Source organism: Agelaius phoeniceus, chromosome 21, assembly GCF_051311805.1.
Source record: "Agelaius phoeniceus isolate bAgePho1 chromosome 21, bAgePho1.hap1, whole genome shotgun sequence".
Lineage (NCBI taxonomy): Eukaryota > Metazoa > Chordata > Aves > Passeriformes > Icteridae > Agelaius > Agelaius phoeniceus.
In genome coordinates this window covers 7,659,598-7,680,731 of record NC_135285.1, presented here as the reverse complement: position 1 = coordinate 7,680,731, position 21,134 = coordinate 7,659,598, and the positions used below count along the sequence as shown (strand labels likewise).

The window sequence follows — 21,134 nt, the reverse complement described above, 5'->3', positions numbered from 1 at the left end:
AATATGTTGAAAAGGGAGAAATCAGAATGGGGAAAGAAAAGAGATTTTTTTGAACTACTTGGTCTTTACATGGGGCTTTCATATTTCTGCAGCTGATCCCAATGTGGATTAGGGATAATAAACAGCCTATTAATGGAGGCCTGAACTAGGAAATGGAGTTGGAATCAGCAGTAAAATTCAATGGCTGGTGAAGGTTAATAACTCCATTACTATCAGCTCTATTTTTGAGCCGTTTGAAGAGCTGGGTGTTAGCCTTACCTTACTCCTCATTAATTGAGCTAATAGAACCCCAGTGACCCCACCATGCTGCCATTATCTGAGAGTTTACCAGACATGGACTGGAATACTTATCACTGAATATGTATTCCTCAGATTCATTTTTATATCAGAAATATTTTTGTTAAAGATCTCCTGCCTTCGGGTTCCTTTTTTGCCTTTTCATTTCTTTGCTGCCTTTTGCAATAGCTACTTATTTGGAAATTACATGTAAATGACTTAATTAAATCCCTATCAAGGAACAAGCTAAATCCCAAAATAGTTGCATCAAGGAAACATGATAGTGATTGAATTATTCTGATGTGGAAAAATCTTACAGAGCATTTTAAAAACTTTGACCTAATTTAAATCATGGATATTGTGTATTTATAATAGGTGTGGTTTTAGTTGATGGCATACAAAAATCTGATAAGTAGCAAAGAAGAAATGTTATATCTTATTTTCTCCTCATTTTAAGGCAAAAAAACCAAACCAAACAAAACAACGAGAAAAATAATGTGCTAATCAAGGGACTAAATCAGTATCATAAAATTTGCCTGCACCAGAGAGACAGAGAAACTGTAGGAAAAGTCCAAGTGAACTATGTAGGATTTGGATTAATTTGTAAAATAGTAAAAATAATAGGCAGCACAATTCTCTGTTTCAATCATTCTCATTTTTTCCTCAGCTCACTCTTCCAGCCATTCTGTGCCTGCTGCTTTAGTGGCTCTTTCCTTCACTCTCACTAATTGGTTTGGGTTCATTTTCCCTTTGCATTTCAGTGCTCCCATCTCATCTGGGCTCTTCTCCTCCATCCCCAAACCAAACAGGCTTTTGTAAAAACCAGGGGGCAGCTCCTGCAGAGCTCTGGGATGTGCTTATGGAACAGAAACTCCCTGGGGAGTGTGGTTTAGGTGAGGAATCCTGATCTGAGCTCCCCACCCAGCAGAGACCCTGCCCTGCTCTGAGGGACCCCAGCACCTCACCCAGCCAAAATCCCACTGCTCACTGGGCAGAATCAGCAAATCTTCCTCTCACCTGGGACTCTGCTTCACTCAGGAGTGGCATCAGTTTAATCCAGTTTCTACTGCTGCAGCCTTTTCTAAGCTACAGGACTAACTCAGTGATTGTCTTCTCTCTTGATGTTTGCACATTCATCCTGCTGGTTAACAAGATTGTAATTAAGTCATTTACCTTTGTCTCCAGTGCAAGGGGCACCACTGGGCATGGAGAGATGGGCACAATATTTTCAGGACTCTCCCATTCCCTCCTGTGTCCCTCTGGCAGGAGGGCTCTGCTCAGCACACCCAGTGCAAATCCTCACCCTCATTCTTTTGTCCACACAAACCCAATGGAAGCAGCTCCTTGTTCAGATTCCTGAGGTTTAGCCAATCCTTGCTCTCCATTCTCCTCCTCCTCAGACTGTGCTCTCTCTTCCCTCCTAACACCCCTCTGAATAGAAGCTCTTGCTCTTAAATAATCCAATAGATAGAAAATTGGATGATTACAATAAAAAGATTATGTCACTTCTGCTGCACATCCTGCCTGACCTATATTGGTCCCATAAGAGCCTTTCTCTCCTGGGGAGAAGCATTAATATGCATCTTGAGCCAGCAATAACAAAACATCAAATGCAGTTTTCAAATCTTTCTGTGGGCTTTCTGTAGGATGCTGCATTTGCTGTCACAAGCTGATTTTGCTCCAACAAGAATAGGAGGTATATTTGGCTTCAGTTGTGGGAGGCAGGGATTATTTTTAGAAGTTACCTCATCTCATACAAGCTCCTTTTGATGGCTGGAGTTTGTGTGGTGAAATCCTGGATGCAGCAATTAAGGAGTGCTCTGATCTCAGCAAGCTTCCAAAGTCTCCAGGAAGAGAAAGAAGAAAAGCTTCTACTTCTAAGTCAGTATTTTTTATTTTTACTGTTATTTTTAAGGACCCAACAACCCATGCACAACCCTTTCATTCCTTTTACTGCAGAAAGGAGGGAGATTTTCCTGCAGTAACCATCTCTCACAAATAAGGAAACATTGGGAAACCTGAAGACTTTCCATCCTGGTTGCCCTTACTTTGGAACTGTTTCTCTTGGAAGTTGCCACCAACATCAAGGCTGCATTTCTGAACTCAGCACCAAACTGGAGAGGGAAAATTCTGTAAAAGCAGCAGAGTCTGGGCTAATTTTGATGGGTTTTTGGCACTGGTATAGCAAATTTTAGACAAGACAAAGCAAGGCAGTCATGTCTCAGTCCAATGACAACTCTGTGATACCAATCTCTACAAATCAGCAAAGGTTGTTCAGGGCATTCACCCAAAACACAACTTTGGTTTAAGGAATGGAGTGAAACAGCCAAGGAAATCCAAATGTTATTTTGAAGCATTTTTGTAATGAAGATACTGGTTTTGAGAGCTGCCTAGAACCAAAGAAACTTTTGAAAAATGAGTGAGGAAAACTTTAAATATAAAGATATGGCAGCATTTTAATTCAATTAACCAGGGCATTTTCTTTGCATTGGTAAGAGGACATGTGTAGGTAAAACTGAGGAGAGTTTTTCATGTGTGGGAGCTGTAAATGAAAACATTTAGTGGCTGAGGAAGCATGAGGGGAAAGGAGGATTGGCCAGTGCTGTCCAGCATCTCCCATCACGATTCCTTCAGTACTATGGTGGCTGAATTTGGCTGAATATTCTTCTGAGTAAATGCAGTAAGGCCACCCTTACATCTTGTACAGGTTAAAACTGAGTTTATGAACTCTTGGAATTCAGAATTTCTGAAAAATTGGACAGAATTTCAGAATTTCTGTAAATTACATCATTTCTAAAACATGGACAGGATTTTTGTGCCAGCTGTGCTCTGATTTAGTGATCTCATTGGATCTGGGACTAATCCCAGAGTAAGGCTTTACTCAGAGCTCATGTGCCAAAATTGAGCCATGCAGAAAACCCTCAGCAGAACAGGAATTGTGCTGCTTTTGCTTGGATTCTCCAGGCTGAAGGAAGACAAGTGCATCAGTCTGTAGCAAATATAATACAGTTTTGGTGATTAAAACTGACGAGGAATATTGCATATTGAATGGAGACTGGTTTGTCATTACCACGAGGATTAGAAAGTGTAATCTTCATTAAAACATCAGTGGATTTACTGTTGTTTGCCTTGGAGCAAGATATTTGCTCAGAATTTTCTAGTGAGTAAATTTAGCGAGTGCAGGGCAATTTAAGAGAGGGGAACTGAATCCTGCCATGGTTTATTCTGCAGGAAAGATGTGGGAATGATCCCTGATGTCTGGCAGAGGCACTGGATCCAATTCTATGGGCTTGGATCACCTGCAGTCACATAAATGTATTAATCACTATCACTTAAATTGGCCTCCTTTGGCTCGGGTGTAAGAGGTGACCCAGGGCTTTTATGCTTTGCAAGGTTCATATTTCCTGTCCCTAAACCCATTATGTTTGCAAAATTCCATATTACAGAGTGCTGCCCTTTGAAATCCACTTTGTGAAAGATTTTTATCTATTCCACAGAGGCTTTCAAACATTACCCTTTCCTTACAGGTTCTGTATCTCTCAGCTCAGTGGGGCACTGCCATGCTTTGATAAAAATAATTCTTAAAAAATTGTGCTCTGTCATTCTTTTGACATAATGCTGATTAATATCCCACTGATATTCACTGAGTGAACAATCCTGTTCTGTTGAGAGACTGACCAAAGGTCAAGGTACAGAAGGTTAAAAGAGCAATAGTTTCATTTAACCTTCTAGTAAAAGCTGCTACTTCTGTGAACATAATTTAAGCTGATTTTCAGGACAAGTCTGTAGAAAAGGTTCCTCCTCACATACTTGCAGTGAAATCAAAGGTTTCATATTGGCCATGAATGTGCCCCAAAGTTAAACAGATACAAAATGAAGGAATAAGGTGTTTTCTCAACTCCTTGAGTACTGTGCACTCTTCAGTTTGACTTTTTTTTTAAACACTTTGCAGCAGGACACTGAACTGTCAAAGCCAAGTGGTGGTGGGTGTGGAGAACCTGCCATATCTCTGTAAAGTTTTCTTCTTTTCAAAGTCCAGTTTTCTCTCAGAACTCAGTCTCCAGCTGCACATTTCTAACCTCCATCGATGCACAGGTTTAACTGGCACAGGAACAAATCCTGAGCTTTCATTCCACCAGCCAAAATAGAATTTACATTTGGAAACTTGCTGCCTTTTGTTTTTTGTTGTTGTTGTTAGAAATATTACTGCCAGTCCCATACACTGAATCCAGGTTTTTATTAACTTTCTGTGAATAAATTCCTGACATACATTTTACTTTGTGATTATTAAGGAATTCAGTGAACTCCAGTTTTGTAATTAAAATCACAGAATCCTGAAGGTTGGAAAAAAGATCTTTAAAATCATCAAATCCAGCCTTCCACCCAGCACCACCATGGTGTTCACCACTAAACCACGTCCTCAAGTGCCACATTCACACATTTTTGAGCATTTTGAGCACTTTGAGCACTTCCCTGGGCAGCTGTTCCAATGCCTGACCACCTTTTCCATGAAGAATTTTTTTCCTACTATCTAAACTTCCTTTGGCTCAACTTGAGACCATTTCCTCTGGTTCTTACAGCAAGTGGGTGTTGCTCAGAAAAATCTTGTGACCCAACACAGCCAACCCAGTGGTGGCAGAAGAAATAATTGGACATAATGACCTGGGAAGTGTGGGAATTAATTCAGTTCTTAAGGTCTTCTCTGTGGCTGCACATTTACATCTCAGACCTGGGGATTTTGATCAGCACAGCTTCCCAACTGCCCTGTCTGCCAAAGCTTGAGAGGAGCTTCCTTGGATTTATTGAGCATCACCTTATTTCACTGCTAAGGGCAGGAGAGCTCCAGCATCAGGCTGGATATTTGGGTTTAGTTCTTGTCTTGTAGGATTTCTTCTCTCCTGTGGTTCCTAAGTTTCTCCTGGTGGTGTCTTCCTTCACCCCATCCCTACCTGACCCTGCTCTGGATCTCAACTGTTGTTTTACCTTGTTGATGGTTTGTCTATATTTGCTTTAACCAGATGCCCCTCTTTGCATGCAGCACTGGGACTCATCCCCTCTCTCCTATCAACAATAATTAGCCTTGTAAGACTAATGGAAGAAATCGTGTCTAATTACCCTGTTGAAGGCCCAATTATGTTATTAACATTTGTGGGCTATAAGCTAATGATGAGGAGAGCCTCTCATTTGCATAGCATTAAGTTAATTGAGCTGGAAGCTATGGGGTGGATGGCAGTGATGAGAGCAGGATTCTGTTACAGAATGGATAATGATGACCAGAGCAGGACGATTCACCTGACAGGTTTATTAATTAACAGCTATCTGATTACCTCAAAGAAATGGCAAGTGGCAGTGCTTCTGAAGGAAGCTGCAGTATTTTTTTAATGAAAGGTGCTCTATCACTGTGGATGTTCTGGGGTGATTTATGGGAATGGCAGTGAAAGCTCTTTCCTGGAAGCCAGCACAAAAAGCTGTTCTGGTTTCCTCCCTGCCCTTAAAAACATTCTGCAAAGGGCTGATATTTGTGGGTATTCCTCATTCTTACACAGAGGCTGTGTGCTGCTGAGTTTGTGTGGTTGTCTGAACTGTGCATTTGGAAAGTTCTTAATTGTTGGGTAACCTGGAAGCTTTGCCCTCAGAAGAACCAGAGGATTTGATTTTGTAAAAGTTGTTTTTCATTATGGTCTATCTAAGGTAGGATTCTGTGTGTATTAGTGGGGAAATAATATAAACATTCAGCTTTTCAGCTGTGATTTTCATTTTCCTGGTATGTGCAAGCTGCAAGTGGAGATGAGTGCCCTTTCCTTCAGTTTATTTCAGGGTACAAACAGTTATGCATAGTGGGTGGGCCTTTTAAGGAACAGGAGTTTTCATTTAAAACAGTTCTAAGAAGAAAAATCCATCTTTTTCTTTTTTGTTAAACATCAGATTCTGTCTGATTAATTCCAAACACATTGTAATTCACAACAGGTTCAGACAGAGTCTTGTTTGAACTAGAGTATCTTTGAGGGGAGAAATCACTCTGTTCAAAAGTTGCCTGTGCAATCAATCCAAGAGTGAATAACTTCCCATGCAGTTACTCATTATTAGACTCCCACACCTCAGTCATGAATGGATCTGAATGTCAAATACAGTTTCCACTCAGCAGATCTTTTATATTTTCTTCATCTACTCTGAAGAGCCCATTATTAAATCCCATGAGCTCCAGACCTTACCTGGTGATTGAAACCCTCAGTTCATCCTCAAAATACCTTTGACCAGGCATATCTCAGGAAAAAAGAGAACACTACAGATTTTAACCATTCAGATAATGACTTTTGATCCATTTAAGTGGCCTGGTGATTCGTGTGTCAATAATAATAGACTTGAGAGGAGCAGAGACCTACAGATAAATTGTATTCACTGTTATTTTCATAGAATCATAAAATATCCTGAGGTTGAAGGGATCCACAAGGATCAGGAGCCCAACTCCTGACCCTGCACAGATACCCCAAAAATCCCACCATGTCCTTGCTGTCCAAATTCTCCTGGATCTCTGGGGTGCCCATTCCCTGGGCCACCCTCTGGGGACAGAACCTTTTCCTAAACCCACCTAAACCTCCCCTGGCACAGCTCCAGCCATTCCCAAGGATTTATATGCAAAAAGTTTCCCTGTATTCTGCATCTGGCACTTGTTGGGCACCAAGGAGCTGAGAACATTGATCTGGTGTTGGTAGAGAGGCCAGAATTTCAGTTTAGTTACTGCATAGAGACATTGACAAATCACCACAGGCACTGCTGGTCAACAGGAGAAGAGAAGAAAAATGAAAAATCAGAGATGAAGGAAGTAATCAGGGGGAACAGCTCCTGATCTGAGCTGTTCAGTGGTCCTGGCTCAGAGCTGGCAGGAAGAGCAGATTCCAGGGGATTGAGGGTTGATTATTCCATGTAGCAATAATCTACATCAATAATTTGTGGTCACCTGTGTGATGTGGAGCAAGTCAAAAGCATTTATGTGACATTTCCTCCATCTCCTTCCAGCCTGTGGTGGCTCAGAGCCAGTGATTGTGTGGAAATCACTGGGAGAAGTTGTTCAGGACACCCAGCACAATGAATAAAAGCCTTTAATGGAATTTAAACCCTCCATCCTCCTCGTCCTCATTAGCTTCCTGTAATCACCAGCCCACACAGCCAGTGTGCATAGAAATATCTTTACCATATAAATTAGATTTTCTTCAAGGTGTTCTGTGGTTCACCACAGTGCCTGGCTGTGTGGAATAGACAAACACAGATCTGAGGGAGTAGGAATTATGTATTTAATTCAGAGTTCTGTATAGAGTGCTCATAAAAGCTTGATCATGATAGAGGGGCAAATAAACATTTGGGAGCATAAATATTTCTGTAGGAAATGGCTTTGTGAAGCATTTAGTTGTTGAGTAATAAGAACAACAGAGAAAATCAGAGTAACAGAAGCCTCTAGGTACTGATCTGATGGGTTATATATGTTGCAATGATAATCATGGTGAGGGAGAATTTTTATGGGACCAGTAGCAACAAATACATCGAGTCCTGCCAATTTACTAATGAATTCATTTTTCTTGTGCTTGCCTCACTCGCTATCCCTGCTGTTCAGAATTCAGCTTTAAACCTGAAAAGCAGTGGATGGCACCTCAGAGCTGCTCCTCTGAGTTTGTGTGAGCTGAGTGTTTGAGTCTTGGGCCATTTCTGGAACATCCATTACTTGTGTATTTAGGCAGCAGTCCAGCCAGACAACACAGGGACATATATTTTAGGAAAGCACACATCAAAAAGTGTTTTAAATGGCCAAATTGTAGGACAAAACATTCTGGCAACACAGCTGGTGCTCTGTCAGTCTGTGGGCTAGAAAATAAGAAGAGAACCTGTAAGAAAAATAAAAGCAACCTAGGAATAGCTAATCAGGTTAGAAGGGATGTTTTGGCCGCAAGGATTTTTAGGGCTGCAGAGAAAAATTGAATAAGATTAAAAAATGTTTGTCCATCCTGCCTGACAGATGTGGGGGAAGATGGAATCATTCGTTACTTCTCTGTTTTTCCTCTGAAAACAGCAGCAGCAATGAGCTGGCAGGCACAGTGAAATGCAGTTAGCAAAAGTAATGGGAGTTGAAAGTTTGACCTTTTGTGATGGAAATTTGATATGAAAAAAGGGTCTTTTGATAATTTCTCTATCCAATCAGATATGGGAGATGTCTTGATCCTGTTTCCTTATTTGCATGCTGACTGATCTCATTTGAAAACCCAATCATTCAGAAATATTGGGACGTCAACAGAAATGTTACAAACAAGAAGTTGTTTTATCTGAAAGGTCTGCAGGATGTCATCTCTTGTTTTTCACTCCAGTGGCCTGATCTCTTCTTCATGATTCCATGTTTTTATTGGCAGGATAAGTTGAACATATTGAAATGCAAATAGCCCTTTCCACATTGAACTGAAATATAGGAGTTTTTTTCTGTATGATTGATTGTATCCAGGGCACTTCAAAAGACACAAAGAAAATACTTTCTGCAGTGCCTCTGATTCCTTGACATTGCCAAGTTCTGACGTTTCCTGTTAGCAATCATTGGCACAGAGTGATTCCTGAGCCTGCTCTCACCTCTGCTTTTCTCCCATGTGATGCCCACAGTGCTGCTCATTGTTCCTGGGACTGAGTCTGAGCTCAGTTTCCTACACAAACACTTCTGTTAGAACCAACACTCTCTGTTGCTGTCCCAGGTCCTGAATGTCAGAAACGTAATTGAATGGATTTTACCAAATTGCAGATGTATTCAATCCTGGAATGGGTACTTCAAAGCCCCCCAGGATCACATCCAGTGTGTAGAACTGTCCCCATGATTATCTGGAAAGTCAGATTTCACAGCCAAGGCACTGCCCACTTAGGTGAGTTTAGGATCAACTTTATCTCCCAATTTAACCTTTCAATTTTCTAGAGCAGGCAATCCAATTTCCATTTTACTCAGCCTCCCAGTGGGTTGATGACAAGTTTTCCTGCTGTATGACTGGTGTCATTATCCCTTATTTTGGAGCCTACCTGTTAGACTAAGCCAAAGTTTTGCATCACTTAACCCAGAAACTGGGGATAAATCAATATATGGCGGTCCTGAATAAAGGGAATTATTTTAAATATTTTTTTATTTGCATGCTTTTCAACATCAGTGTCAAGCTATATGAGAAATCTTTTTTCTTTAGCACCCCAATTTTTTTTTTTCACCCAGACTGCCCTGAGCTGATCTGAGTGCTGCCCTGGGAAATGGGATGTGCAGCTCCTTCTTCCTGGGGCCACTTAGGTTTGCTCTGCTTTTTAGGAAAAAGTAACTATTCACTGAATGTAGGTCTCTTGCTGAACACCTGCTTGCAAGGACATCCTGATTTCTGGTGGAGGGCTCTCCATAGGGATTGCTTTCCAAACCCAAATCCTGGAGGGAACAGGTGCAGGGAAAGGGATGGAGCAGATTATAAACTTTACATAATAACTTATCTTGGAAGTTGCTGAGCTGGTTTTTGTACAACACTTTTTAATGGAAAGCTCCAAATTAGACAAGTCAGGATTTACCACAGAGTCCCTCAGGTGGGTGACAAAACACCTTGCCAGGGGCACATGGAGGTCTGCAGTCTTCATCACTGAGTTAAAGAAATCCAGTATTCACCCAGCCTGTTGTTTACTTAACAGAGTCCAGGGTCTAACCACAAAGTATTGCCTGTGTGAGATGTTTATCTGATGGTGCCTAATTTCTTCAGCAATACCTCTGGATATGGGCTGGGGATTTCACTGCTGGAGGAACGTGCCTGTTTTGACTGAGGAGTGACTTGACTGATAGGCCCCTTCAAATCCAGAGAATCTGTTTCATCAAACCCTGTGGCCTGTCAGCTGTGGGGAAGTGCTTTGTGAAACAGCAGGAATGGCAAATTCCCCCATTCCTAGTGCAGCAAACTGGAGCTGTTGGGATGAGCAGCTCTCGGAATTAGACACCAAGCGTTCTCCCGGATGGGAAATCAACCCCCTTCATCTCTGGTGTGTTTTAGAATATCAAACCAGCTAAGTTTAAACATGATGTGTTATTCTTGATAACCACAGCAATCTAGCTCTTCCTTGCTGGGTTTTTTTAATGCACTTTCTTCTCAACCTTCCTCGTTTGCTCCTCAGCATTAGAAAAACAAAAAGCAGCTCAGCGCACCAATATTTTTCTCCACGGTGAAGTCAGCATAGAATATTAGTGTCCAAAAAGTTGTAAAACAAAAGACTATCATATGTTGCACCTTTTAATCATGTAATTGCTGAGTGACATTTAACTCTGAGGCTTTAAGTTACTCCTTTTCAGCCAGCCTTCTCCTCGTGCCCCTCTGGTCCCTCCCTCCTCCCAGAGCAACCTGCTTTTTGCAGAGTAGTGCTTTAACTACACTGAAGTTTGGCTGGGCTTCTACATATTACAGCAGCAACACGAAAGCAAACAATTGAAGTATTTGAGAACAATGAAATATGTATGGCTATCTGTGACAGCCCTATAAAGCAGAGCAATTAGCCGCGTAATCCGAGAAAGCCAAAGCGCCCGGCAGCCCACGGTTCCCTATTAGTTAAATGCTTTTTGTACGTCCTCATCCCATCAAATCAACTAACACTTCCTTTAATTGGTTCATGAATTATACAGCTCGGGCTGCATTATAATTTAATCACCAGTAAACATTCCTGGGGCCTGCTGTAAAGTGTATAGCGCTCATTAATTCCTTAATTTCAGCAGATGGAAGGGGAGATCGGATGAACGGTGGCAGTACAGAGCGCCTTGGGCAATGGAAGAAGGAAAAAAAGGTGGGGGGCCGTTTAGATTTTTTAAGGGCTGTCAGAAACTCAATCTGTGAGCTGTCAGCAGCCTGGACCCGCTCCCCCTCCCTGCCTCCCCCTGCCTTCACCCCACCTACCGCTGCAAGTGACTGACGGATTCATATGGAGCCTTGTCAAGCCGTCTTTAAACATCAAGCCAGCGGGTAAACCAAGCCCAATGTAAATTAATTCTTGTCTTACGGGCCCCCCTTTCTCTGTCCCCATGAATATTTCATGGCGGGCAGCATAAATATTAATTCTAATAGCTCTGCACAGTGGTTATTATTTCTGTTTTATGACAAATATTCATAAAATATTCAGGAGCCTTTTTTAGAACATTTACACACTTGATTGTGAAATTTTCCAGCTTCCTGGGGACACAGTAAACATATTGGGGTTCTCTTGATGGACTTTTTTCTCTCTTAATTAATACTACGCCACATTAATATTTAATCAGATTTAGTTTTCCTTTCCCCACAAGTGAACCCTATTACATTTGAGGATTTATTTGACAGTATTTAAACAGGGAATTTTTATTCCCTATTATGAAATTGGTTTCCTTTGACACATATATAAAATGACACATTATAATCCATTCTTTTATTCCCTCCCCTTGCCCCCAAATCACACACTTTTTCGGTGTCAGTTCTTTTATTTATTTTTACATACCAAATATCTTACTAAAGACAAAAGTTAGTGTTTAAATGTTGGGAGTGGGGGTTAAACATCATTTACTCTAAATTTGATTCAGTTTATTTAATGAGGAAGAAGAGTGTAGGTTTTACCCTTGTTAGGAGCAGGAGGTGCTGGTGCCAAGCTGCAGACAGGTAGCAAAGGCATCAGTCCTGAGATGAGTTTGCTGGTGCTTAACCCTGGAGTTGTTGCTCTGCTCCAGATTTGCTTTGCAGTATCTAATTATTGCAGGCTTGCAGGGATCTGAGGAAACAGGCCTGCATTTGGGGGAGAGGGTTCAGGTTCCTGACCTTGGACCTCTGGGGCTGCAGAGGCTGTGGAATATCTGAGGAGGGGTTTGATTAACCTTGTGCAGGGCAGAAATGGTGCCAGCCACACTCCTCTGAAGCACTGCTGGCTGCCATCTTATTCTGTGATTCATAAAGCACCGCTGGAATGAACTCCAGGGGGAATGCAAAGATGCTGGAATAACAGCTGAGACTAAGGAGGAGGCAAAGAATAGAAATGAGGAGAGAAATGTAAAGCAGTTCTGAATGCAGGTATTAATGCATCCAAGCCCCTGATTGCACACAGAAAGAGTTAATGTTGCCTCCTCCAAAGAACCTTTAAAAATGCACTGAAGCCACTCCTACAAGCACATTTGCTCTCTCTCAGAGTGCTCTGTGATGTTTGCACAGCCCCAAGTCCTGCAGACCATGCAAGGGCTCTGGGGTTCCTTGCTGCTGTGAATCCATGGAGCTGCTTTGCTTTATCCCAGCTCCAGACCCAGTCTATTGCTGTGTCAGACAGGCACCAGTGCCTGTTCCCCCTGTGGCACCTGCTGAGCCACCAGGCTGCTGGGCTGGGACACAGGAGGGACCCTGTCACCTCAGCTCATCCAGCTGGGGGGTGGGAAACATCCACCAGAGTCATAACTGGTGAGGGGAAGGAGGATCTGCAGCCTCAAAGGGTGATGTTCATCCCACTCCCCTGGCCAGCAGCCCTGTCCTGGGAATAGTGCCCCACTGAGCTGCCTTTTGTAGTTATTGGACAGAAATGCATCCATTTGAAAAGATCCAGGGTCTGGAAATAGCTTGTCATGCCATGAATCATTGTAAGAGCTCAATGAGCAAAACACTTGTGCTGATTAACCTGGGTTTTAGTGTTTATGCAGTGTATTTTCCCTTATGGTTGAAACCTAGAGGGTGAAATTACTTCCCAAAATAGAATCAAGCATCTTTCATCAGAAGATATCCCAGAGTTTGAAAGAAATCAGTGAATAAAACCTCCCAACAGCTCCTTCTATAAATAAGAGATAAGGATCATTTTATCCATTGCAGAGACATGCAGGAGGAGTATTTAGGGTAGGGAATAAACTGTGATTCATGTTGAGTCAGGGGTGCAGCCTTTGTAGTCTGATTACCTATGGGCAAAACACCTGGTGAGAGCAGCACTGAAGCCTGAGCAAGCCTTGGGAGAAGGTAGATGGGATCTGTGTAACCAGTTTTCATTTTTAAGAGGGGGATTGGGGGTGCAGAATGTGATTGTGAAATGTGACATGCCTGGCATCCTGTGTCTGGGCCATGGTGCTTGAGAAGAGGCCTGGCCAAGGATTCAGGTTCAAAGTGGATTTTTGCCATAGGGCAGAGGATGTTCTTTAGGGGAATTAATTGATCCAGGTCAGTATCTCTGGCTGGAAATTCAACCAAGCTAAAATGATCAGGGTTTTATCTGGAATTACTTGGATTCAAAGCTGAACCTCCTTGTACCTGTCAAGTTGGACCACTAACTTGATTTGTGATATTGTTGTTGTGATCTCTCAGTGGTGCTACCCAAGGAAAAGACCTTTTTGCAATGCTGATAATTTTTGTGCCCTGACCAGAGCTGCCATCCAGCTCCTTTCTGCTTGTAAAATCCATAACTTTATACAGTTTTGTGTATTTTTGAAACTTTTAAAAGTTAACAGTATGGTCAGTGTCAACAATGAGAGTCTCAAGAGTTTACCCAGATTCAGGACAGTTTTTGGAGATGGTTTTGTCCCTCTGCCATCAGTCCATGATGCCCCCAAAGCTTTTCCATGCATTTGTGAGACCTCTGTGATTTCCTTCCCCACCTGCTTTGGCTGCTTTGTGAACCAAAGGGAGGAGCTTGAGTTTGTGCCAGGGATCCCACAAGGATTGTGCCTGTGGTGGCCTTTTAGGACCTTCTGCATCCTTACACTTCACCCTCAGCTCTTTCTCAGCTTTATATTTCAATTACAGAACTTGTAGCCATTGCTTTGCCAGAACAGCATCCTCCAGGAGATGTTTTCCATGGGGAATTGTGCCACAGCATCAGGAGCACTGTTGATATCTCCATATGGAGTAAGATGTTCTGTGCCTCATGGAAGGCACAATTATTTATAGCCTTGAAGTTGATGTTTTCTATTTGTCTGCCTGGAAAAGGAGATAACTTTTTGTCTCTTCCTCTCTCTTTCAGTCTCTCCTTCCTGTTCTTTTTGCTCTGATTTAGCTGAGGGTCTGTCAAAGTTCTGCCAGCAAAGTTTGCTGTAACTTTGACATCACACAGGCCTCTGATCTTCACTTTTTTTTTTCTTTTTTTCTTTTTTTTTAAAGCAGACTGATGTGGTATGTTGTAAACTGCCAGGAGCACTTGCTAATTTAGTACTTAATGACAGTCACAGAGAGTGTTTTTCTTGCCCCTGGAGAGGTTTTAGACACAGCTGGGGTAGATTTGCCACTATCAATTATGCACAATTTTAAACAAGAATTGGCCAGCAGGGGCCTCTTTTTTTTTGCAGAGTGCAGAGCATGAAGAATGGGAATATGGCAGCTGGTACCTGCCTGAGACAGAGAAGATATATAGGAGTCAAGAAAATAAGGGAAAGATTAATAACTTACTATTTTTAAAGTTGCAGCTTCAACTCAAAAGTTTAAAAGCTGCATTAAAAGTGGCCCAATATTGGCTGGTGGTGTATTTTTGTTTTAATTCAAGCATCCTAACTTTGTTGCAGAGCTTGACCTGGCCCTGGTATAGCCACAAGCAAGTCAGTAGTGTCTGTTTCTAAAAGCCAGGTAAGGATCAGGATCCTGTCTCAGATATCCTGTGTTGCCTTTACATCCTTCAATGAAAACAAGGTATGGATTTGATTTCATGGCCTGATCTGATTTCACAGGCAACAGCTCTATAAAAAGGGCTTGGCTTTGGGCTCCACTCCCCCAGTGTCACAATGGGAAATGCCAAGGATGAGAATCTGACCTAAGGAAATAGCTCAGGCCTAGAACAGCCAACATGTGGCTCCATCTAGGTCAGCCTCAGGAAGCAGCTGTGCTTAAATGGCAGGACCTGGCTGCCAGGCAGAGCTGCAGCTCTCTGGAGATGGGAAGGCAGCTGGCAGGGCAGTGCTGCCACCCTGGAAAGGGACTGGCCTTAGCAGGAGCATTCCTCATTCCCTAGCACAGGATTCCTGGATTTAGGCTCACCTGCTTCTCTTACAGCAGCACTCAAAATGTTTCCCTTGCAGGTGTTGGAAGCCAGGGTGGTTATATCCAGAAAATAGGAAAACCACCCCCAAATAAATTCTTGTGAGGACAGCACTGAGCACTGCCAGTTGTTAATAACTTGGATTAAGTGGGTTGGTTGCCATCTGGAACAAAAGCAGCTCAGGATTAGCTGAATGCTGCTGTGTAGGTCACAAATCTTTCACTTATGGTGTGGTTGGGACACATTTTTCCAAAAATCCTGTCTCACAATCCGGGGTGAAATAACACCCCTGCCACCCCTGCTCTTCCATCTCCACCCCCATTTGCCAGGGGAAGCATCAGGATGCCCTGGTGACCTCCAGGCTCTGAGATGACTCTGTCTGAATAGCCAGAAGTGGCTGGAATACTCTTCTGGAATGCCAGATGGCTGCTAGGAAAGCAGAGTTACATTCCAGCTGCTAGGGCTGGAATACATTTCATCACCATCCAAAGGCAGCAAGTTCTCATTTGACTGGGTACACAGTGAAGGTGTCATCATCATTATTAATTTGTTGGAATTTAATCTCTCTAATGTATCTGGAAGCTGCACTAGATTAGATAAATGATGTCAAGTACAGTGAGGAAGAGGCAGGATTCTGACACACGGATTTTTTTGTGCCTTTTAACATTTGTGTTCACAGTTTTATCATCCATAAAAGCTGACAGGACTGGACCTTTTCCCACATTTCCCTCTCCTGGGAGATGGAACAAAGGAGAGAGGACAGAGCTGTGCTTAGGAATCTCTGGTTTCACTCAGTGGGAGTCAGGGGGGACATTTATCCTCAGAGACCTCAGAGGCTGCACCAAGTTTCCCCCCACAGCCTCCAGCTGGATGCCAGCGATTTTTGGTTGCCCACAGGTGGATTCTGACCCTGTGGCAGAGCAGTGGGGATCCCTGGTGGCCCTGTGGCCAGCCCTGCCCTCCCCTTGGTGCTGAGTGACACCACTCCCCTGCTGCAGCTCTGCTGGATGCTAATCCAGCAGGGGAATGGCGTGTCCTTTGATATCAGGCTGTGTTCCCTCTCCTCCCTGTCTACCAATCCTGATGACATCTGTTTCATATTTCCCCTTGATAGGAGCTGTGACATTACAACATACAAAGCCTGGCTGATTCCTAAAGTGAGCTTTACAGGGGATGCATTTATGTGAGGAAGCCACGCCTGCTGTGTGGAAGGGGCCAAGCTCTGCTTGGAGAGGAACCCAGTACTTGCAGGGATTTGTTCCAGCTGCTGCTGGATCAAGGTCACAGGTGCAGCCCTCTGTGTTATGAGGATTTCCAAAAGAAATCCATCAAATGTGTTACCTGGGCAGTTGGAGGGTCAGCTTTGTTATGTGAGCAGAGTCACAGGAGCCTGAGCAAGGGACAGAGGCCAAATGCTGCTCACAAGCACCTTGAGGAGCTGCAGGAGATGGATCAGATAGCCAAGGCCAACACTTCCCAGCCTGCATCCATGCAAATAGGCTTTACTCCTGTGAGTAAACCTCCTGGGGCTGCCTAATAGACTGTGTGGGGTATGTGTCTCCTTCCAAATGGTAATAAAGCTTTCTAATTGGAACTATTTTAAGTCTAGACTGCAGTTCTGTCACTGCTTTTCCCCTTCATCTTTTTTTTTTTTTTTTTTTTTCCCCTGCTTCTGAAGGATTTTAACCTGACAGCCCTGGGGAGTGCTGCTTTCTCTCATCTGTGGGAGATGTGTGGAGTGGCAGGGTAAGGCATCCCACCTTGCACTGGAAGGACCCTTGGGTTGGGAGTTTGTGCTGCTGCACAGTGAATCCTGTGTGTGCTGTTACACGATGCACGTGGGGGAAAGGAAACCCATGTTAGCAGGGATGTCTGCACCCTCCCACATCTCCCCCACACTCCTCTTTAATGGTGACACCAGACTGGATAATAAGCAGCATCTTGTTTGGAAAAGAAGGGAGTCTCAGACAAGGCTTTCAGAGTTCATTTTGTTGGCAGCTTTTTAAGTGGAGTTTTTTAGGCTCTTCTGTTTCAAATCCCATAATACTTTTTGTGTTCCTAACTATGAATCACGACAAGCTTTCTTGATATGCCAGGTTATAATCCTTCAGTGGGTTTGTTTAGCTCAGGATATAATAGGAAGCTCTATCAATTATCATGACTGTATAAATGTTGTTCCTCTCTACTAGAATATTCATCTTGAGACACATCATCAGATGTTACCTGTTGTGACAATCACGTTTTTGTGCCATTGTTGGGCAACAGAAACAAAGAAAAACAAAATGTTAAGAGTGTAAGGGATAAAAGAGTGTTGAAACTGTTGTTCTTTTCCTGTCTTTGGAATATCCAAGATCTTGAATGTTTTATTCCTGGCTGTTATTTTGTTACCACAGTGTGAATAGAAGTCATTATCTGTAAACATTTGAAAAGAGAGATGATTTTCATAACTTTAAATCCTACAAAGGATTCTAGTAATCTGCTATGTGCATGCCAAGGTAAAGCTCAGCCTTTCATCTGGTCTGATCCCACCCAGTCAGTGTAAAATGTTCCTTTGGTGAATGTCTAAACCACGCAGTATCTCCTGTGAGAAGCAGACAAAAATGAAAACAGGAAGCCTGCCCTTGAAGGCAGCAGCAGGAGAAGGTGTGTTGTAAAGAAAGATGTATTTACAGCCTTCAGCTTGTGCTTCACTGGGAAAAATTCTATTCACAGGTTCAAAGGAGCTTTATTTTTTATTTTGTTCTGAGCTAATTGTTAAATGTGATCTTTGTGCAGATCTGTTCCAGTCTCCAGTGGCTGGGGGACAGGGGATTCATGTCTGCTCATGTTCAGCTGTTTGTCAAGAATCTTCTGCTGAGGAGCTTTGGAACACAAATATAAAATTAGCAGGAGCGCTATAACGAACCAAAAAGACAAGGGATCAATGTGGGATGGGCACAGCAGTTTGTATCAACAGTGGGATGTGTCTGGGTGTACGTGGGGCTTGTTGTTTTCTGGTTCTGCATCCTTCATCTGTGTAGGGCATTTGTGTCACCTCTGTGAAATGGGCTGGCTCCATCCCCCAGTGATGAAAAGCTGTTCCTGGTGTGGGACCCAGCCCAGTGGCACCGTGGGGCTGCCCCTCTGAGATGCTGGGCAGCTCTCCCTCCCTCGGGCTCAATGGGAACTGCAGATTCTGATCTTCAAATGAAGCATTCAGCATTAATATTTCCTTTTAGCAGTGTCACCAGCAAGGCCCAGCCGTGCTGAGCTGCTCCCCGTGCCCTGGCAGGGCTGATGGAGGGAACAGGAACTGTCAGCAGCATCAGGGGGCCTGAGTTGTGTCCTAGCACTGATCCTGCTGTGGAGGATGCAGGGCAGCAGTGGCAGAGCAGAGGATTCACTCTGTGGGGAGACAAGGGCAAAAGGAGCGGAACTGGACTGAAACAGCGAGAGGAAAATCCCTCTCATGGGCACTGGAGAAATGCATAATTCTGGCAGACAAGCTCTTTCTCTGTCCTTGACAAGAACAGCAGAGGTTTTTATTTGCCTTTGGGGTCATGCCACTGTGATTCTGTTTGCTGGGTGGGTTGGGAAGTGCATCTGGAGACGTTCAGAGGGAAGGGCTGGGGTGGTGAGGCTGGGACAGACCGGGAGAGGCTCCAGCTGCAATTGCCCAGCCTGAGCTGTCAGAGCACCCAGTGCACACACCCAGAGAGCTCCTGCAGACCAAACAACACCTGGGGAGAGGCTCTGCAGAAATCCTGTGCTCACATTTGTGACTCTGCAGCCTTGGGGGAACTGTCACTGCCACTCTTCCTTTGGTGAGGATTAACTCCCACTCTGGAGGGCACAAGTGTCACTATGATATTTTCTGAAAAAAAAATTTGCCAGGATTTTTCTCCTGAGGAGCTGAGAGGCCTCAGAAACAAAATGTAAACAATAATGATCTGCTGCTGTGGAATGCAACAGGTGGATCTGTGGTTGGTCCATGTGGTTGTTTCTAATTAATGGCCAATCACCCTCTGAGAGTCACAAGCTTTTGTTTTTTCATTCCTTTCTATTCCTTGCAAGCCTTCTGACGAAATCCTTTCTTCTATTCTTTTAGTAAGTTTTAATATATATTAATTATATATATTAAATATATATTAATATATATAAATATATATAAATATATATTTATATATATTAAATATATATAATTACTATAATATATTTTATATAATATATATAAATTAATATATAATTTTTATATATAAATTATATATATTAATTTTCTTTTAATACAATATATATCATAAACTAATAAATCAGCTTTCTGAAACACAGGGTCAAGATTCTCATCTCTTCCCTCATCCTGTGAACACCGCCACCCACAAGTGCCGTTCTCAGGATGTTAATTGATTTAATTGTGTTCTCCACAGGGTGTTCTTCTTTAATCTGCCCTACGAGTCCATCATGGAGCGCCTGTCCCAGAGGAGGACTGATCCTGTCACTGGGGAGAGGTGAGCACTCCTGCCTCATGTCTAACACTTTTCTCACTGCCAGGGAGATGAAAGCACCAAATAGGCTTCTTAGCAATCTAAGGAGCTCAGGAATGCTCTACTCCTGCTTAGGGATTCCTTAAAAGAAGAGTTAAAACTTTCATAGCTCCTGAAGCCCCAGCCCACCTTCCTGCTGCAGCAGCAGCTCCTCAGAGCAGGGGAGGGGGGGTTTAAATCCTGGTGCCTGAAATCCATGGCAGCAAATTGCTCAGGTCTAACATTTTAATGTAACTCAATTGGTTGGGAAAATAATGCTGAGGGAAGATGTCTGAAACCTAGCCTAAATGCAGATGGTTTTCAGACATTCCCATGGGAATTCTGAAGGCTTCCCAGCTGGGGAAAATGGAAAATTTGCTGCATTTTACTTCCCCGGGCTCCTGTGATGGCCCTGTCTGCTGGGAGGTATTGATGTGTTTCCTGCTCAGTAGAACAAACTTGTTTGAGTCACTGTAAGGTTGGCTCCTCTCACTGGTGTCACATCCCCTTGTGTCACCAGTGACCTTCAGCTTTCCTGCCTTCTCCACCCTTCATTTCCAGGGAACAAATCACAAATAAATTTACCTTCCCAAATGCCTGCTGGAGTTGGCATGTGTTCACAGCTTCACCTGTGGCCCGGTCTTATGATTCCCCACACATACATTTTAAACCTGTATTTTGCTTTTCCAAAGGCTGAGGGCATCCTATTGCATCAAAGACAAATCCTGAACCCTCCAAGATTAAGGCCATAAGGAGTGGATTTGTCCCAAAGTGATGGATGATTATTCAGACATCTCACTCAAGGTGCAGCATTAACTTGTGACAGCAGCAGTGATTTGCTGTAACTGCTCTCTTTGCTTTAGTAATGAGCAATGTGGTTGTTCAGCAGAAAGGAGCAGGCTGAGGCAAATCATTCCCACATCTTTGCATCTCTTATCATTAGGATTAGGCTGTTCAGTATCTGCTCCGCTTCACACGCTTCCCTCTCCCACACTCTGGGGTTTATCCCTCACAAATTCTCCGTGAATTGAATTCTTTTAGGTGCTGGGTCTAATCCTTGGCATGTGCAAATCCTGCCCCTCTGGCTGCAGGGCAGGGGGTGGCCTTCAGCTGTGCCCTGAATGATTCCCATGTGGAAGAACTCCATGTCCACATCCTTGGGGGCAGCTCTGCAGAGACACAGACTCTGCTCTCTTCTTGGTTTTGCAAAAATTATCACGAAAATTATCCCAAAATTATCAGGAATATATCCCAAAATATCCCAAATCTCAGGAAATTCATCTGTACAGGAAGAGGGGAAAGCTGGTTTTGTGTTAGGGCAGAGGAGATATTTAATCAGAGTCAGGATTACCAATTCTAACAGGGAATTTAAACACC

At 43.2% G+C, this 21,134-nt stretch overlaps 1 protein-coding gene across 6 annotated transcripts in view; it reads left to right on the top strand.

The window, feature by feature from the left end:
- The window catches only part of AK8 (adenylate kinase 8), a 68,179-nt gene that overhangs the window by 45,770 nt on the left and 1,275 nt on the right, over window positions 1-21,134 (top strand). For all 6 annotated transcript variants that reach the window (XM_077189388.1, XM_054646642.2, XM_077189391.1 and 3 more), the window contains one exon: window positions 19,662-19,742. In XM_077189388.1, coding sequence (XP_077045503.1) covers window positions 19,662-19,742 — 81 coding nt within the window. The remainder of the gene's footprint in view (window positions 1-19,661; window positions 19,743-21,134) is intronic.